Raw genomic sequence first — 18,824 nt, 5'->3', positions numbered from 1 at the left:
TACCTAAATAATATTAAATGATATAAAAACGCGTGAAGATGACTTGTTTTGTGCAGCTCTAATATTTTATATATGCAATAATTAAACGCAATAGCTCTAGGAGTGTTGCCAGGTGCAGATTTTCAGACGAAATTTGTGCTTTTACTTTGATTTTCTTACATTCAGCAGTGATGATTAACTTTTCAAATTGCTTCAAAGTATTAATTTAAATACATTCCAACGCACTTGTCTACGTTCCTTGTTTTTATACAACCGCCTAATTTCTAATTTGGCAACAGACTCACTAAAAGAATTTTTTTTTTTACTAATTTCGAGTTATTTTTATATGTTGGCAACTATGACATTGACAACTACTATGATATTGATAGAACAAAACGATCTGTCATAAGGATACACCTCGAATGAACACTAAATGCGCTAAAAAACATTGTTTCGTCATTTATTGCCTGAATTCTTTACACATGAAATAGTTAGCCTTTCCCTAAATTATTCGTGAACATCATGTCCGAGCGGCTAAAGAGCACACAGCAGGTATCCAACGAGGAAGTTATCGAGGATTTGACGAGAGACCTTAAATCTTCTTTAAGTACAGAAGACACGTCGGAGGAGTACGTGATTGACCCTGCAACTAGTGCAGAGGACATACTGCCCCCCGCAGATGGCCCAGGACAGACTTCAGGTGAGTAAATGGCTAAAATAAAGCAGTAATATAAGATCACCAACCGACGGTCGCAATGTCCTGTCCACAAAGACCGCACCCAAATCTTTTTCTTGTCTTTGCAAGCTTTATAGTAATTTATATTGTGTGTATATGAGTCAGTATGCTTTAAATGTATTGTAAGTTAATTTGGAAGATATGTTTGTTGGCTAAACTGAGAATACAGTAGGATATTAGAGAAGATCAAAATAAATACGTTTTAATAAGTTTTGTGTGGCTATCTTGTATATTTCTACACATAAACAAAAGGGATGTACGCCGGTAACTCTACCGACAAGAGCTAGGCTCTTAAACACATATCAATCATATCATACTTTTACATAATTCAACTACATGTGACATAGATATTTTTATTAATTTTGTAATTTTCTTACAAACCAACTTACCATTTCAGATCCTTTAAACTATGTACATGTAGAGAAAGACCCTGACCAGAAGGATGAACCAGACAGTGACTCCGACTCTATAGACGAGGAGTCCCTCAAGGATGCAGAGGTGGACCTCACAGATGATGAAAAGGCGGAGAGGCAGCTCATTGCCGAGGAGTTGAAGACAGTTGGCAACGAGGCTTTTAAGGATGGCCAGTTTGAGAGGTGCATTGAGAAGTACACAGAAGGTAGGAAACTTACTATAGCTGGTTTTTGTACCAGACTACCTACTAGGGTTATTATTTATTTCTTAGCAGTGAATTTTGAATCAGGGTTTGACTTATTTTTAATTGACTAAGTTAAATTAAGATTAGCTAAATCTCTCCCCATATTCAAAAATTAGCTAAAACTATACTTTCTATCTCTGCCTTAAGTTGCCATTTTATATATTGTATATATGCTTGTATAAATATATATTATATATATATATATATTGTATTGTATATTTATTTGTGTGTTAGGTTTTGTTTTAATACTTATATGTAAATTGTAGTATGTGTGTTTGTGTTTAATAGTCTCCATATTTAGCTCTTTGCACTACCTGTTGACTTTTGTATGAGTTCTACATTTCCTGCTACCCAAAGGTTGTCTGGAAGAGATCGCTTTTTAGCGATAAGACCGCCTGTTGTTACCTTGTTCTATTTTTTCTTTAAATATTTCTTTGTAGTTTTACATGTATGTAAAATGTATAATTTTGGTGCAATAAAGAATATTTATTTACTTACTTACTTACTTAAATGTTTCATATGTGTGAGATTTGTTTAATCTTCATTTATTTGATCAGAGGATGTGGACTTCGCAATATCATCCAGAATGGCAGTTTCTATATCTCATTATAGGGTATTTGACTACTAGTCAAACGATAAGAACTTTAAAACTGTCAAAATGATTTGCTATTATGAAATTTATATGAAACACTAACATGTGACGTCATGAACAAATTACCTACGCTTTATAGTTTTATACAGGTTTTAAAATAGAGATTGTGTCTAAAAATAACTGCTGTCTACATTTATCTATTAAGTTCTTTATTTCATGCATGGTGTAAAATAATAATTTTAAACACAGTCAAATACCCTATTCAAAATTGCTACCTAAAATATTCCCTAGCTAAAGTCGTCGTCAGAACTTGCAAATAATGTAAACAAACCATTTTACCTTCATTACTTCGTAATCGCTCTCTTTAAAAGTATACCATGACCTAATCAACAGTCTATATACTAAAACATTTTATTTATATTCATTTTTAGTTAAATTAAATGTTAATTAGCTCCATGCATGAATTTATTTTTATTTTTGGATTCATAATTTATATCGTTGGAACACCGGAAATGATAAAAATACTTTTGTAAACTTTAACATTATTTTATTAAAAAATATTTAAAATGTTGAAAATATTTCAGCGGTTGAAACGCTCATAATTTTTGGCGCGAATTCGACAGAGCGTGATGACGTCACACGTTGGGCGGCCCAACTGACGTTTGCTACTAATGACACTAATCTGTCGAACGCGTGACGTCACGTGGCGTTTCGAGCGTTTCGCTCACTAGCTTTTCGCGGGCAAATTTTTGTACTTTTTATTTATAATTTTAAGTAATTAAATGGTAATTTAAAAACGGAAATGCATTTGTAACATGATATAACGGTAACAAACATCCAAATAAAACATATTTCGTTCAAATATAAACTTCATGCATGAGGCTAATTATTAATATTTTAGGAAAAATAACCTTCGTAAAAATGTTAGGTTATGTGTCAAACACTAACAAAATCTGTCATATTTGTTTACATTATTTGCAAGTTCGACTTCGACACGACTAACTACTAAATGTATGAAAATATAGTAGATTGTTAACCAAGGGACGAAAGGCACTCATTTCTGCCGAGGTATTTTGGCGCTCGAATGCAGTGAGAGCGCCAATAGTCCGAGGCAGAAATGATGCCTTTCACCCGAGTTAAACACTCTACTTTTCATTTCGAATACGAGGAAAGTAAAATGCATGTATTTTTTTTAAAACATGACTAAGTATACATTTTTATAGTATTTCTTGAGGGTACTTTCAATTAACAATTCAGACAAAAGTATCGTTATTTATGGAATGGAGAGTCAAATATCAAAATGAAAAATTTATTACAAATCCATTTAAACTCAAATTTCAATTGCGTATCGTAAAAAAATTAAAAAAGTCGTACTTCGAACCAGGGACCGGCCCGCTATCCCTTATCGGGGTTTTATAAGGGTATTGCATAAGGCTTAACTCACCATACCCTTTGCCAGACGAAACCCTTTGTTTTGGTTTTAAAAACCCTTATATAAAGCTACCACATTTGAGTAATCGGTAGCCCAAATACCCTTACAAAACCCTTATCATCCGCTCACCAACACCTTGCATATTGCTTATAAGGGTTAGCCTTATAAAGGGCTTCCCTTTTAGCATATAAGCGTGCTAATTTAAGTCGTCTACCTTGTTCATAAAGCACACATTACTTCAAATCCGAGCGATCGTCGGCGGCGACGGCGGCGTTCTTTGACTAGGCACGTATTTTCTTTCCTTTTCATACACTACCGTAGATATATACTAATCCTGTCTCCTTCACGCAAAGGGAAACCTTTATAAAAAGCGCTTAAAGATAAGGGTAACCCTTATTAAGAGCTAGCCTTATTTTTGGTTAGCTTTTCGGTAAGGGTTAGTCAAAGGTAAGGGTATGAATGGGCTTGCAGTTCAAAAGGGAAAGTCTTTCAATGTGTTAGCCGTGTTTAAGTGTCGCCCATTGAAAGGGTTTTATCGCGGAAAGGGTTGTCCGGTCCCTGCTTCGAACGTAAAATGCTCTAGTGCAGACACGTATCATTTTCTGCGCACCTTTTAGAACAACAATGACCCTCTTTCAGAGCATGAGAAATGAAAAATATTTTGTTTTGATATTCCAGGTTTAAAAATCTGCCCACTGCAGTTTACTCAACAGCGCTCCGTGCTGTACTGCAACCGTAGCGCCGCCAAGATGAAGCTGCTCAAATATGAACAAGCTATCAAGGACTGCAGCAAGGCTATTGTGCTGGACGAGAAGTATCTTAAGGCTTACATCAGGTAGGCTTGTTTGTATACCATTTGTTATAAATTTAAAAATGTTTATAGCTGTTGGTTTTCCATGTATGAAAAAAAAAAAAAAAAAAAAAAATTGTGTAGTTATTGGGAGTAGGGACTCCTAATAACAAAGTACTCAAACTCGGGTAAAAACAAGTGTCTGGTTGTCATTATTCATCTGTATGTATGTTCGCGATAAACTCAAAAACTACTAAACGGATTTTCATGCCACCTATCAATAGAGTAATTCTTGAGGGAGGTTTAGGTGTATATTTAACCCGTGGGACGCTAGTTATGTCCAAAATGGAGCACTCAAACAGTAGAAGTTTTACACATACAAAAATGTGTTGAAGTCCGCTCTATCCAGACATTCCTGATACCAGTCATACCGCCCACCATACATCATTTACTAGTTTTTATTTGTAAAAACACAGACAATAGACATACATTACATTTATGTTGTGGAAGTTTGAATCTAGTTGTAATATTTGTTAATTGGGTTGATAATTTCATTTGTTCGCAAATTTTACGAGACAAGAAATGCTACTTGTATGTTTTAATTCAATTTATTTATTAAATAAAGATAACAATGATCTTAATTTTTAAGAAAGATTGAAATTCTTTTGAAACGGATTGTACACTGTAATACACATTGGGCGGCACGAGAAAAGAAGCAAAACAAACTTTATTTTTATCTTTTCAGACGAGCGCAATCCTGCGAAGCCACAGAAAAGTTTGATGAATGTCTTGCAGACTACAAAAAGATACTAGAACTAGATCCCTCACACAAAGAGGCTCAAAAAGCTACCATCCGGCTCCCGCCTCTCATAGAAGAAAAAAACGAAAAGCTGAAAGCGGAAATGCTCGGCAAGCTGAAGGACTTGGGGAATATGATTTTGAAACCGTTCGGACTTTCCACAGATAACTTCAAATTGGAACAAGATGGAGAAACAAAGGGATATAAGATTAATTTTAAACAATAAATTTTAATAACTGTATTTGTTTTTTTTTTAATGAAAAATTCTTTAGCTGACCTTTTGATTTATTCTGAATATAATACTTCTAAATGACTTGCATCGATCATCGTACCTAAACTGCATCTGTATAATAGTTTTGGTTCGTGCTTCGGTAAGCAAATTACTAATAAAGTTCAGTATCAGTAAACCAAGAAAACCTTATACTGCTTGCCTTGCACTCAAGCAGGGCAAGCTGAGTAAGTGTATAGATTAATTTACGCAAAGCAATTATTACAAAAACCCTAGAGGTTTACAATAGTGGCATGCTGGCAAAATTTGTATTCATATTTAAAGTGAATAAATAAATAAAAATTAAAAAAGTCGAGCAGTTGAGAATGGTCAACAAAATTACTTATGTATATAACACATTCACTGCCAGCTACCCGTACATTAGGCGGGTTCTCTTTTCATAGGCACTTTTCGCTATAAAACGAAAGGAGGAAGACTTGTAGCGCGTATTGTGCGCTAACACATTCAGTGCTATGAGCGTAGCCGATAACATGTGAAAACTCGTATGTAGCGAAAAGCGACTACGAACAGAGCGCCCGCCTGGCGGGTTGCTGGCAGCAAAGAGAATATATAGGATACGGAGTTACATAGGTCTTTGCTGGCAGAGAATGCGTTAAGTACTTTTTATTGCACACCTCATGACCTCAATAAAACAATACAGGACTCGTATAAAAAGTAGAGGTAACCAGGCGGTCGTATTACTAAAGCTTGATATATAAAAAAAAATTAAAATATATTTATTTGACAATAAATACAATTTCATAGGATTTATTTGACACAACCTTTAAGAATATAACTATTCAGGTATTCATATGATATGGGTAAGAAGTGTGTAATAAGCGATTATCAGCCTTTACCATTAATAGTCTCTGCCTCAGAATAATGACTAAAGCATAGAAGTCGGGCAAAAATGCTTCGCAAATATGTATACCCGTACTTTACTTCCTTACGAATTAGATAATGTGCCGAAAAGAGATGCATATATGCTTGTTATTTCTCATTTACGTACGGTGTCATAAGTTTGATAATTTGCTAGGGATGTAACTGTGTCGACTTTTTATATCGATAAATTATGCATAAGTTTATGTGCCGTGTAAAAAAATAATCACGAAATTGGCAAATTGATAATAGTCTGGCTAATGAAAGTTGAACCTGAAAAAACGCGGCGATTTTAAGAAATCTGTAGCAGGCGGCTCGTTGAAATGAAATGAAATGCGTGGAATACAAGGATTGCATAACTTTTATACTTTTTATAATTTTCATATTCTAAAAATCATTAAAAGTATAAAAATTATGCAATCCTTGGAATCAAAGAGCCGCCTGATATGAGGATTAATGCATGTACCTAATATAGCTTTTATCTCATTTGCAGTCTACGACTCAGAACCGTCTAACTATACCTCTCGTTTTTTTTATCATTAGAAAGAAGGCGAGTGATCTTAACGTGTCGTTTTATCGAAAACCACTGAAAATAAGTCACAACAAATATAATATACGATCATTTACATACTTTTGCTTTCATAAGTAAAATATTGTTATATTTATAAAAAAACTTGTCAATAAAAAGACACGTGGAAATGGTTTACCGTTTTTTCTAATGCTAAAAGACTAAGTATAGTTTCTAGTCATGTACAGTCAGCTGCAGAGAAAAGGCACCCCCCTGCATACAAAGTTCTGTAAATTAGTATGGACGTGGGGTACCTTTTCTCTGCAGCTGACTGTACCAAATAGGAAATAATAAAAAAAACGTTCGTGTAATATTTTTTTATTATTTAATAATAGGGAATATTACGCGAAACTCGGCGTAGGTAGCGCCACTATCACAATCTGAGGGTCTATCGCGAAACAAGAAAATCGAACTTTCGTTATCTAACATCTCTGTCACTCTTGCGTATTCGAGCGATAAAGAGGCAGCTAGATAACGAAATTTCGGATTCGAGTTTTCCGGTAGGTCCCCTGAAAACTTGTCAAAAACCTGTTAAAGGTACAGTATGAATAAGTTACTCTACGGTGCACTAAAAAAGCTAGTGCTGCACTCTGGTGGCAGAACATTGCAGTAATATCCCCTATTCCTCGTCCTTTGGAAATCTGAAATAAAAAGTTGAGTTTTGTGACCAACAATATTAATAAAAGGAACATTCATCAATGATCATTAATGTCTTTTTTACTAGGGTTCCGTACCCAAAGGGTAAAAACGGGACCCTAATACTTCGCTGTCCGTCTGTCTGTCACCAGGCTGTATCTCATGAACCGTGATCTAGCTATATCACAGTTGAAATTTTCACAGATGATGTATTTCTGTTGCCGCTATAACAACAAATACTAAAAAGTACGGTCCCCTTGGTGCGCGCGTCCTACCCGCACTTGACCGGTTTTTAGTATTAAACTATAGTCTGGCAAACACAATCTGTCAGTAAGTAGGAACAAAGAAAACTATAGGCACAGTCAAAGGCAAAAATATCGATCCAGACAAATGGCTTAAAAATATGTGAACACGATTTTATTGTCTGAGCGTACACATATTTTTGAGACTGGGAATGTATATATATTTATGCCCTTGACTGTACTCATCAATTAAAATGAGACAGTCCTGGGCCAAACTATAAGAAAGCTGTAAATGTCGATAGGTTATTGATCTGAGGTCGATACATCACTATGCCAAAAATATAACCTTTCATACTTAGCAGAAAAGTTCGAAAATATATGCAAAAATCTATATAGACTTGAATGCAAGTAATAATTACATAAACAACATATCGATTTCTATGTTTAGGGTCAGGTCCTATAAATAAATTTCTTCAAAATTGAACAAAACTCACCAATTAAAGGTTATCGGTTCGTGCGTATTTTCTTTTCTTCCTGTATGCGATTTACAGCCCTTGATCACACAAGACATTATCACAAAGGGAACTTCAAACCATTACAAATAAAAACTCAGCACGTTTTCCAACAATCTTTCAGGAATAGCAAAAATATAATTAAAATAAACCAAGATGACCGCTGAAACATCCCGAAATATTTCAACTAAAATAATACGACTATGTCAAGTTGTTACAGTTGACACCTACCTGTGAAATAACGAACATATATTTTATTTGGCTGGATTATATTATAGAACCACATAGGACCATTTGACATTTCCCTCAGTTTATCTTATGACAATACTGAAAAAAACGAAAGAACTTACGGATTGTTGTCTCACTCACTCATAGACAAAAAGTAATAACGTGTTGTGAATACGATATCTTTTACCAAGCTTTTATTTTTGCCCGGCTTCTTTGCTTTAGTCATTATTCTGAGGTCTCTGCTGTGGCAAAACTTTTTTTATAAACTGCTACTCGCTAACAGATGGCGCTGTTACTTCAATAATCCGGTCACACGTTGATTGGCTGTGCATTAGGCATGAGTGGTGGGAGGGAACCGTCAGAACGGGATAGTCATATGTATCTTTCGGTAGGAGAGCAGAGAAAGCGTTATTATTGTTTGTCCTTGTTACAGTCTCACATTTTTTTTATTCCCCACCGTAAATTTGTATGGTTTATGGTGGGCTACAAATCTACTCAACCAATCATATTGTCAAATTGGGTATGTTCTGTCCCTCACGGGCGCACGCGGTTGGCCACTTCTATAGGATCCTACCTTCTATGGTTTACGTAGACGAAAATACGCCCACGCGAACTGTCAGTGTGACAGCTAGAATTGTGTTAAGTTTGGTTTGGTCGATGTGATTTATTTTACCACTCAGCACAAGTTTTGCATCACTTATGGCGTTAAATAATAAGGTAAACGAGTGCTTACAATATTAATAACTTGTTAGGTGGTGCAGGATAAGTATTTTTGTGATATGAGGTGTGTTACTTTTGCCCTTTGCAAGTTTGTATATGTTATGCAAATATTTATATGTTAGTGCTTCTTCATGACGCTGGCCATTCAGTATATTTCCCTATTGTTTCCAAAGATATTCTCAGTAATTTTTAGTAAAGCTTTCGCACCATTCAATTTGAAAAACAGAAAAAGTGTTTGTTGTGGTTTCACGTTTTATTTTCATAAGAACAGGTAAATACTAAATTGAATTGATCCCTCAGTCTCTAGGCATTCGTAATCTAATCAAATACTAATCCTTAAATCATTCATGAAATCTACTTGCTTAGTTAAATTACATAATTAATATCAATTGATCAATTCATATGGTTTTCCTTATTTTAAAACATATTGAGTTCTGTGTTTTTTCCTATTTCCACAAGTTTATCATTCATCTCAGTTACTAGGTATTTGTTATACTATAATCATATACCAATCTTTAATAGAATAGAATAGAAATAGTTTATTTGTGGCACATTATACGACACCATGCATTTTATTGTATTAAACAAAAATTAATGAACAGAACTTAATAATTTATAATAACGTCTAGCAGCCCAGAGGCCTATAAAAAAATGTCACATTCCAGTCTATTTTGAATCTTTGTTTTAGCAAATCAAAATTGTATTTGTCATGGCAATTTTTGATGTGTAGGAGGCTAGAGAATAATATTTTTTAAATCAATTATTTATCCTAAACTTATAGTAAAGCTGAGTTCCAGTAGTGGCATATTTTTAACTTTAATAGCCTTTACTGCCTAAGTAATGAAATTAATAATTATTAATTTCATTAGCTTGTAATGAAATACATTTAATTTGAGAGTGCCTTTGTGCCATTCGCTGTAGTTAAATAATAAGTTTGTATCTAGTTATTAAGCATAATGGTAATTCTTCTTATCTTATCTTATTAAAATGTTTAGAGTAAAACACTAACGCATGCTGTGTTCGCCTGTAATTGGTGGCGCAATCATAATTTAATAATATGCAAGTGTGTTAGTCTATAAGTTGTTGTTGCCACTGTTGGTTAACCTTAATAAAAAATAAAAATAAAATAACAAGTTTTTGGAACGTTAATCGTTTTTAATCATTTAATTTTCTTTCCTAATCTGTTTTGGGTTGTAAAATTACTAATATTTCTTTTGTCAAAAATATTTTGATTAAATATCAATAATACTTAATTCGATTTGCCGATTTTATTGCAAAAATGTCTCACAAGACGGGGCTCCCCCCCCCTGGTGTGACGTCAAATGTGACCAAGTGTGAAAAGGAGGAGGGGAGGAGTCAAAAAACCTCGAAATTCGTGTGACGTACTTAAAGGATGAACCCTAATCTGGAAACCTCTGTTTACAACAGATTTTTGTTCGTCCAGATTAGCCATGTCCTACTGTATATCTTTGTTATTTAGGTTGATATCTACAATAAATATCATGCCACAAGTTGATTTCACAGTCATGAAGAGCTAACAGTATTATTTGATTAGGAACTTATCACCATTTGTGTTATTTACAATAGAGCCAGTTGTTTGCATCTGATAGTTTGAAAAAACGGCACAATGCATGATCTGTTAACTTGTTAAGTGTAACTTGTGGTAGAATAAAGTACAAAAGGCTCAGGCACATGCCACAGTTTGAAAATAATCTCTATGGTACTGTATGTTCTTTTGTTTTTCTATACAAAACATTAGCGTGACTTATACCCTGTGTTAGTGTGTAGTTAATGTCACTGTTCCAAATTTTAGCTATTACGTCGAACCATGTAAGAGGCAAACACATTTAAACGATTTTACAACACTAAAGGTATCTCATAAGTGCTCAGTGAACAACATTTTGTATGGAGTTCTACAAATATGACACCGTAGTAGACAATATCTTAATTTTTTCAGTAACTATAGAATCAGGTTCATAATTATACATTGTGTGGAATACACCTTAATGTTAGATGGTTTTCTATACCGCTAACAGGTAGGCCAAATATGTCAATGTAATATTGAGAGTACTTTTTAATTTTATTACAACTGGTTATTGTAGATGTGAAGTATGGAGCGCCACGGACCGCCCGGCGTTAACTCGCGCGCGCTCAGCGCCGCGCACTCCGCTGCCGACCTCGAGGTAACTATTAATTGGTTTTATACCCTAAATATTATCGTCATTAGGTACACAGTACACACAGACTGTGGTACCTTACAATGTAATTACCTCGCGAAGCAGCTTGATCCGTGTAGACGTGCCTCGCTCGAGTCAAACGCACGCGCGCCCACAATTCCTCTGGCGATGAAAATCATCCTCACATTATAACATTTAAAACTTTCGCGGTTTAAACACATATTAAATCACATTTAGAAACGGGTCTATCGCGAATTTATTTTGTTACCTTTATTTACCGACGTTTCGACACAGGTTTCACTGGTCGTGGTGGCGTTAGCCGCGATGCAGTGGCACGCAGATGTACCTACACAATCGACTCACACCTCGACTGGAAAAAACACGCAGCCAGTCAAAGCTAAACTATCCTCTTTCCTCTTTGCATTAAGTATATTAAAGGCCAACACTCATACGGAATGCGCTCTCTCTGCATATCACGCACACGCTCAAGCTTGGTTACGCTACGGTGTCATGCTATGGGGAAATAGCACCGAGGCATATGACATATTTTTAAAACAGAAAAAATGTATCCGCATACTTGCAAATATACCGCAACTCGTAAGCTGCAAACAATACTTTATAAACTTCAAAATTCTAACTTTACCCTCTTTATATATCTTGGAAATAGCCACTTTTGTCAGAAACAACCTTCATTTGTTTAAATTCTATAATAGCGTACGTCGGAACGATAAACTCATCCCGCCAGAACCGATACTTAACATTTACAAAAAGGGCCCATATTACAGCTCAATAATAATATACACCACTAAATATAAGAAATACCACAACTAACAACATTTTTACAACAAAATTAAAAGCGCTTTTAATTCAGAAAGCCTACTACTCTGTTGCAGAGTTCCTGGAAGACCAGCATGTATAAAGGCAAAATTGTTCTCCACGCCATTTGAAGAGTTTTAAGAACTAGCTTTAAAAACTATTTTTAAGAATATATGTGCTATACCCTGTCAGGGTCCATGTGAAAATTTATCACCTGTAACAACATATGTACCATGGTTTGCAATAAACATTTATGATTTATGATTTTTAACCTTTAAGCGCCCTCCACACTCATGCGCGAATCGCGGCGCGAAGCCGCTAACCCGATTGTGGAGTCTAGTTCGCTAATCAGCGAAATCGAGTCCACACTCGCGTTCGCGGCTTCGCGCCGCGTAGTCTGGAGCGGGCTGGTGCTAGCATGCAGTGGCACGCAGATGTACCTACACGGCTATATTCTATTGACGTTGAATGCATCGAAAATTTTGAATTGGTGTTCAGCCATTTTGTTTTTATTACCCTTATCACTTCCTAGATACATTATCCTACTAATCTAATTTTTGAGTAAATTATACATTTGGGATAATCTTAAAGCCTGTAAAAAACTCAATAAACCGCCTTTCTCTCCAACCAGGTGCTGAGAGAGATTGAAAATGTCTACTTCTCTCCTCCCAGCGAGTTCGATGCGGCCCGACACGCGCTGGAGAGCGCGCCCGACCCGCCCACGTGCGATGCCATCGAACAAATGTTCACTAAACTCAAGAGGCAACAGCAGGTACGAGTAACTGTTAGTTTGTTATGTGATCCTGGTACTTTAATAAGTGCTACAGATACTTAAACTTACTTGCTTTAAGCCTTAAATGCATGATTTTTTGTATAACTTTTTAATAAATTGAAATAGATGTGTCATGTTGTATAGATTGAGGGAATAATATTTTGGATAGCTGCATATTGAGCCACGGACCATCAAATATACGATGCATATATACATCATTATGCATTTAAGGGTTAATAAGTTTTTGGCAAAAATTTTCATTTTTGGTACAAGCTTTTATCGCTGACTGTATAGGTACTTTTCTTGCCACAGGCAACTAATACTCACCGAGACAATTCTAAAAACCACAAACACAATTAGGTTGCGTTTTATTATCACAGAGTTCCTATGGCCACCTGTCTCAAACATCAGATCAGCTCGATGGTATCATAATATTGCATTGTCACCCGACTTACATATGTATGCAAATTTTCAGCTTCATCGGAAACCGGGAAGTTGGTCAAATTGAACTTGCAAGATTTGACCCTTACAAACATGTTACATACATTGCAAGTTAAATAAAAGCTTGTAAAAATTGCAGTTTTATGACTTCGCTAACTTTCAGTTAAAAAGAGGTTCTGATTTCAAAAGCTGTGTGTGAAAAGCCACAAATCAGCTTGACTTTAGAGCCAACATATCGTCCAAATCGACTACTTTCCTCTCGTCTTTACCAGTACCTAGGTAGGCTTAGCACTGGACTTGGAGCACCATGACAGTCTCTTGCGCGCGAGCTAGACTACTCGTCCCTCTCCAATTAATACAGTTAGAAAAGATGGGTACTGGGTATTAGTTTATCTCGCGCGCGTGATACATACGCGGTGCTCCCATACTAAAGCCTGACCAGGAATATATGATCACGCGCCATGTTGCAGAATTTCACTGGAACTAATTTTTTCATACTATACTGAACTGTCACCTTGTACATGAGAATAACAGCGCCCTCTTGACAATGATCGTATATTACTGGTCAGGCTTTAATTTAGCAGGTATGGAAGCATGATTGCTTATTTCAGTTCCATTTCGTCTGGCCGTATCGCAGCCACAGTCATATATAAACAATATTTCATTTACAGGTAGTATCTGGCAAAGCGTTGCACCTCATATCCCAACAACGCGACAACTGCGATCGCGAATTCGCAGAAATCCAGAACATTCGAGAACAACTCGCCACCACCCTCCACACCTGTCAAACGGCCCGAAACCACCTGCGAACCGCGTCCAACCATCTAACCATATCCACCTTTGTGATCTTGGCTAACTTCAGAAAAAGACAGATCATCAGGTCAGTTCTCAAGTCCTTAGAATTACTCAGGAGTTTGAGAAGTGTGGAGAAAGATGTTCAGGAGTTGCTGCTTAAGAAGGAGTATTGTGAGGCGATTGAGCTGATTTTGAAGAGTCGGAAGGCCGCTGGGAATCATAAGGAGTATACTTGTATAGCGGATTTAGCGACAAGGTTACAGGATACTTTAGACATGACAGAAGAGAAGCTAGACTCCGTTTTAGCTAGTATTTGTTATAACTTCGATGGAGAGACTTTTAGTAAGCTGAGGAAAGCACATGCGTTGCTTGGGAAGAGCCAAGCTGCTATGGAGCAGTTACATATGCATTATTCATCAGCAGTTAATGAGACGTCTTTTAAATCAGTTAAAGATTGCATTGGGGAAGTCTCTATCGAAGTAAAGTTTCAAGAGATGTGTCAATCTGTACCAAAGGATAAAGCCGCCATTTGCTTTCTAAATCTTTGCGAGAATTTGTTTCTTATCATGAGAAGTTACTATTTATTAGTGAAATGGCATTCGAAACATGAGGACGAGAATCTGCCAAGTTCTAGTGTGTTTGAAATAGAAAGGAACGTTAGTAAGGAGTATATAAAACAGAAGTTGAAAGGAGGTCTAGTGAGAATCTGGCACGACGTGCAAGCGAAAGTTTCAACGTTTTTGAAGAGTGCCTATATAGAGGATTTTGCTTTTGAGAAGTTTATTCAGATACTCGGTATTTTGAGGCGGCTAATGCAAGTAGCGGAGGTATTTTGCGGTGATAAGTCCGATATTCTAGAGGATTTCATAAAGAGTCATAGCATGTCGTATATCAAGAATTATCACAGAGGACGTATGGAGGAACTCAAACTATTCCTTGAGAATGAAGGATGGGAGCAATGCCCTGTCAAATCAACTTTCACTTTGCTAAATTTGCAAGAGTTTAAAAAGTTTAAAAAATACCTGAACCCAAATTTTGATACGTCGATATCCAAAGTCAGCAGCACCTTGTCTGATGGGACGTCGTCAGTACATTCACAAGATGATAGTGTATATATTGCAAAATACTTTAACCAAAGGACTACTCATACTCCTTTTGAGATTTTCCGTAGCGACAATGTAACTAATGATGATATATTTGGTTTAGAACGTGAGATAGACGGCAGTGATACATCTGATGACGAACCAGAAGAATTAAAGAGAGATTTCGTTGATGATGACGCTAAAAGCCCGTCGAAAGTTAAACATTCCGTCATAGTAACTAACACAACTTTATCAGTTTTAAGAAACTGCGGGCAGTATTTGCAAATATGTAGATATCTCCCGCAAATATCTTTAGAAGTCGTCATGCTTATGAACCAGCTTTTCGACTTCTATTTCTACACTGTACATTTATTCTTTACTTCCGATCTTGATGTAGCTTCAACTACTTTATACACTTCCAAGTTAACAGCTACTTTAAAAAGAATATCTAACTCTATCGACACTTCTCAATCAGGAGACTCTAAAACCTTCCTTTGTCCAGAAATACCTCAGCATTTAGACTTATCTTCTGAAGAGTATCTCCATGGCTTAAGCGAGCGGATAGTAGCAGTGGAAAGCGTCATCTTCCTCGCGAAGCAATTTGAGTTTTTACAACCGTATTTAGAGTCCATAGTCGCTCAGCATCAGAGACTGGTTTTAGAGCATTTTAGAGATAACACACTAGCCAGTGCGGTGGATTTAAGGATGCCCGTTTATATGTGTTCTGCTTCCAAAGCAGTGGATGCGAGAACGACATTACTGGCAATGTCTCAAGTAAGATGGGATGTTAAAAATGTAGAGGTAGAAAACAGCCCCTACGTAGACGTGATAACCAGAAAAATTCAAGTGTTTGCATTAAGATTGGAGAATATATCAAAGAAGGTTACTCTTAATCTAGAAGTTATAAACTCAGTTTGGGCAATGGTGTCAAAATTCATCGTACATTTGCTGGTTGAAGGCTTTTCTAATGCCACTAAATGTTCAAATGGAGGCCGAGGGCTGATGCAACTGGATTATAGGCAATTGTTTGTCAAGATAGAGAAAAATTCCGGTCTTAAACCTGTTCCGTACCAAGAGTATGTGGACAGGTATGTTAAAGCGTACTATTTGCCTCGAAACGAGTTGGAAGAATTCATCAGAGAGAGACTAGAGTATTCGAACAAACATTTGCTGGCTTTAGTGAGCTGTGCGTGCGAAAATAAGAGAGATAGACAAGAATTGACTGCTGTTATAGAGAGGAGAGATACTTAAAACTATAAAGGTCGCTTTAACTGATTTGTCTGTCCCGTTCGGGACGTGTCATTTATAAATGACACGGAAGTAAAAGAAATAAAATTAAACGGCTATGTTACTTAAATCATAGAGAAGTGAGTAAGCATAGAGTGCTCACTCCAGACATTTATTGTTACCAAAACGCTTATTATTTTCGTAGTTGACATCTAGCGTCAAGTAGCGAATTTATTAGTACCGCTACTTGACACTAGATGTCACGTGTGTCGCGACTGACGAAAAGTGTATTGCTTAACAATTTATAGCTGAAAATTGTTGAGCATTAGACTTTCCGTTCGTTGCGACATCTATTGTCGAGTAGCAGTACTGATGAATCCGCTACTTGACGCTAGATGTCAACTACGAAAATAATAAACGTTTTGGTAAGAAAACTGATGTATGGAGTGAGCACTCTATGCTTACTTATTTCTCTATGCTTAAATGGAATAATGAGACTAGATTTATATCACAAAAATTATATAAAGAAGGCGGTAGATCTAGCTAATCGGGCGAGGTGCCCAAAATGATCTGAACACAATGCTTAGAAATAAAGGAAAAGTAGAAATAATCTCTATCTCGCGACTAGGATACCAGCCCGCCACCTACCAACTGAGCTACCGAGACCCGTTGACAGTTGATTTTAAACACCTCGCCCGCTTAGGTACCTGTACTGCTGATTGTATGCATTGGTGTTATGTTATGTACAAAATAATAGCGAATTTAAAATATTCAGCTCTGGAATGGTTTTTTTTTCTATTGGCTGCATGTATACTATATCTACAAACTGTAAACCATAGAGTAACTTATACTAGAGCGGTACTGTCATAGTAAATTTTGTAACCCCAGTACCCCAGTAAATTCACTGCCATCTGTCGACACACTTTAAAACTAAAAATGAAGATTTATAAAAATACGATAAAATGTATTTAAATATGGATCTGATTTTTTTTATTTGCATTAATTATTTTTTATGATTTTGACCCATTTTCTTTCACTGATATGCGTTAAAATTGTTAAATAACAAACGAAACCGTCAACGCCATCTATACGAAAGTAGGCCAAAGCTAGTAGCGCCCTCTGAACGAGAATCAATTTTTCTTGATTTTCGAGGCACGTTTTTTCCTTAGACTGTATCCATCTATTACGGAGTTATATCTATCTTTGCTGTAAACAAACCGCCTTGATGCATCCATATCCATGTCATATTTATTCGTCAATAATCTGTGAAAACTTGTCAAAAAACTGTTTGGCATAGCATACATAAGTTACACTGGTTTACGGTTTGTGCTAGTGCTGCCTCTGGCGGCAGAATATTGCATTGTTACTCTCTATTGATATGTAAAGCATGTAAAATTGTTTACATGATTTCAAGTCACTATGTTCTATTTATAAAATTAGAGAACTATGAAATTATTATAATTAAAAATAATAAAATGACATTATCGAGTAATATTATACTGTATTTTGTATATTCATTTATCTTGTACGTTAATTTAAGAAAAACGTCTTAGACAGACAAAATCACGCAATCTCAAAAAAAAAAGACATTAATTATAGGGACATATTTATATTCTTTTATTTGTAGGCAGTAACAGTATTTTTGAAAGCTTGATAGTAAATAAATATTTGTTGGTCACATTTGTTAGTTTGATTTGATAATAAATACCAGATGGGTATTATATATGGGTTTACCCCTTAGGCGCCATTCATTTATTAAGTGAGGCAATTTAGGGAGGGAAGGGGGTCGACCATGTCTAATTTTTTCTTACAGAGGGGCGGAATGAGTCTTGCTAGTTCTTACGTAAGATCACAAAAACGTGCAAGTAAAGATTATACTTTGAAAAAGTGCGTGCATCCGTGCGAGTGCCGATAAAAAAACTATAAAATTAGGCCATTGTTGATTATTGGCAAAAAAAAATGTGTGCAGGTACAAAATAGGAGTTCCTAAAATTGTTTCATTGAAAATCGAAATTTAATGTGTAATCATTTTTCCTTCAGATTCTTACGGAATAAATATTAAAACAGAGGGGAGCGGGTCGGCCTATTCTTATTTTTTTCTGGTCAAAATCTGGCAAAAATCGTCTTACGTAATAAATGAATGGCGCCTTATAAGTCGTAAGTTACATTTTTCTAGTGTTCGCACCATCGTTCCTTGTTTAAAAAAACATCTAAACTTTAAGAACAATTTCTATGAAAATATTTTAATTTGTGGTTTTTCAAGTAGAGAGTTTTCAGTTCATCTAAACTTTGCTTAAATCCATAATACATGTGAGGGTAACAAAAAAACAACTTTATAATATGATTTTTTATTTGAGAAATGCACTACAAATCTCATTATATTCACAATATGTATAATAAAAGCAAGCGCTGCCTTGGCAGTTACCATACAGACAATTTCTTTTACTTCATGAACACTATACGTAATGAACTTAT

General features: G+C 35.8%; 2 protein-coding genes across 3 annotated transcripts in view; both read left to right on the top strand.

The window, feature by feature from the left end:
- The first annotated feature begins 352 nt into the window (after positions 1-352).
- On the top strand, positions 353-5,222 carry LOC134752038 (tetratricopeptide repeat protein 1-like). The gene is made up of 4 exons (XM_063687598.1): positions 353-679; positions 1,113-1,334; positions 4,076-4,232; positions 4,933-5,222. Exons 1-4 carry the CDS (start codon positions 502-504, stop codon positions 5,210-5,212), a joined length of 837 nt encoding a protein of 278 aa, XP_063543668.1. The 5' UTR covers positions 353-501; the 3' UTR covers positions 5,213-5,222.
- Positions 5,223-8,908: 3,686 nt separating this feature from the next.
- LOC134752117 (syndetin) overlaps positions 8,909-18,824 on the top strand; it is a 64,529-nt gene continuing 54,613 nt past the window's right edge. The window contains exons 1-4 of one of the 2 annotated variants that reach the window (XR_010128737.1): positions 8,909-9,036; positions 11,142-11,222; positions 12,664-12,804; positions 13,917-16,615. Coding sequence is in view for 1 of the 2 variants with exons in the window: in XM_063687689.1 (XP_063543759.1) it covers positions 11,151-11,222; positions 12,664-12,804; positions 13,917-16,373 (2,670 nt within the window). In the remaining variant the exon portion in view is untranslated. Of the gene's footprint in view, positions 9,037-11,141; positions 11,223-12,663; positions 12,805-13,916; positions 18,030-18,824 lie in introns of those variants that run through there. The other variant, XM_063687689.1, reaches the window with a different exon arrangement.

Source organism: Cydia strobilella, chromosome 24, assembly GCF_947568885.1.
Source record: "Cydia strobilella chromosome 24, ilCydStro3.1, whole genome shotgun sequence".
Classification (NCBI taxonomy): Eukaryota; Metazoa; Arthropoda; class Insecta; order Lepidoptera; family Tortricidae; genus Cydia; species Cydia strobilella.
Note: the sequence above shows the minus strand (reverse complement) of the source record. Positions and strands in the feature narration are given on the sequence as shown.

Bases quoted from the DNA above. Each gene is read 5' to 3' on its own strand.
- LOC134752038 (XM_063687598.1), top strand. From the start codon at position 502: ATGTCCGAGCGGCTAAAGAGCACACAGCAGGTATCCAACGAGGAAGTT. The intron at 680-1,112 runs GTGAGTAAATGG...TTACCATTTCAG, and splicing joins TGGCCCAGGACAGACTTCAG to ATCCTTTAAACTATGTACAT. The intron at 1,335-4,075 runs GTAGGAAACTTA...TTGATATTCCAG, and splicing joins CATTGAGAAGTACACAGAAG to GTTTAAAAATCTGCCCACTG.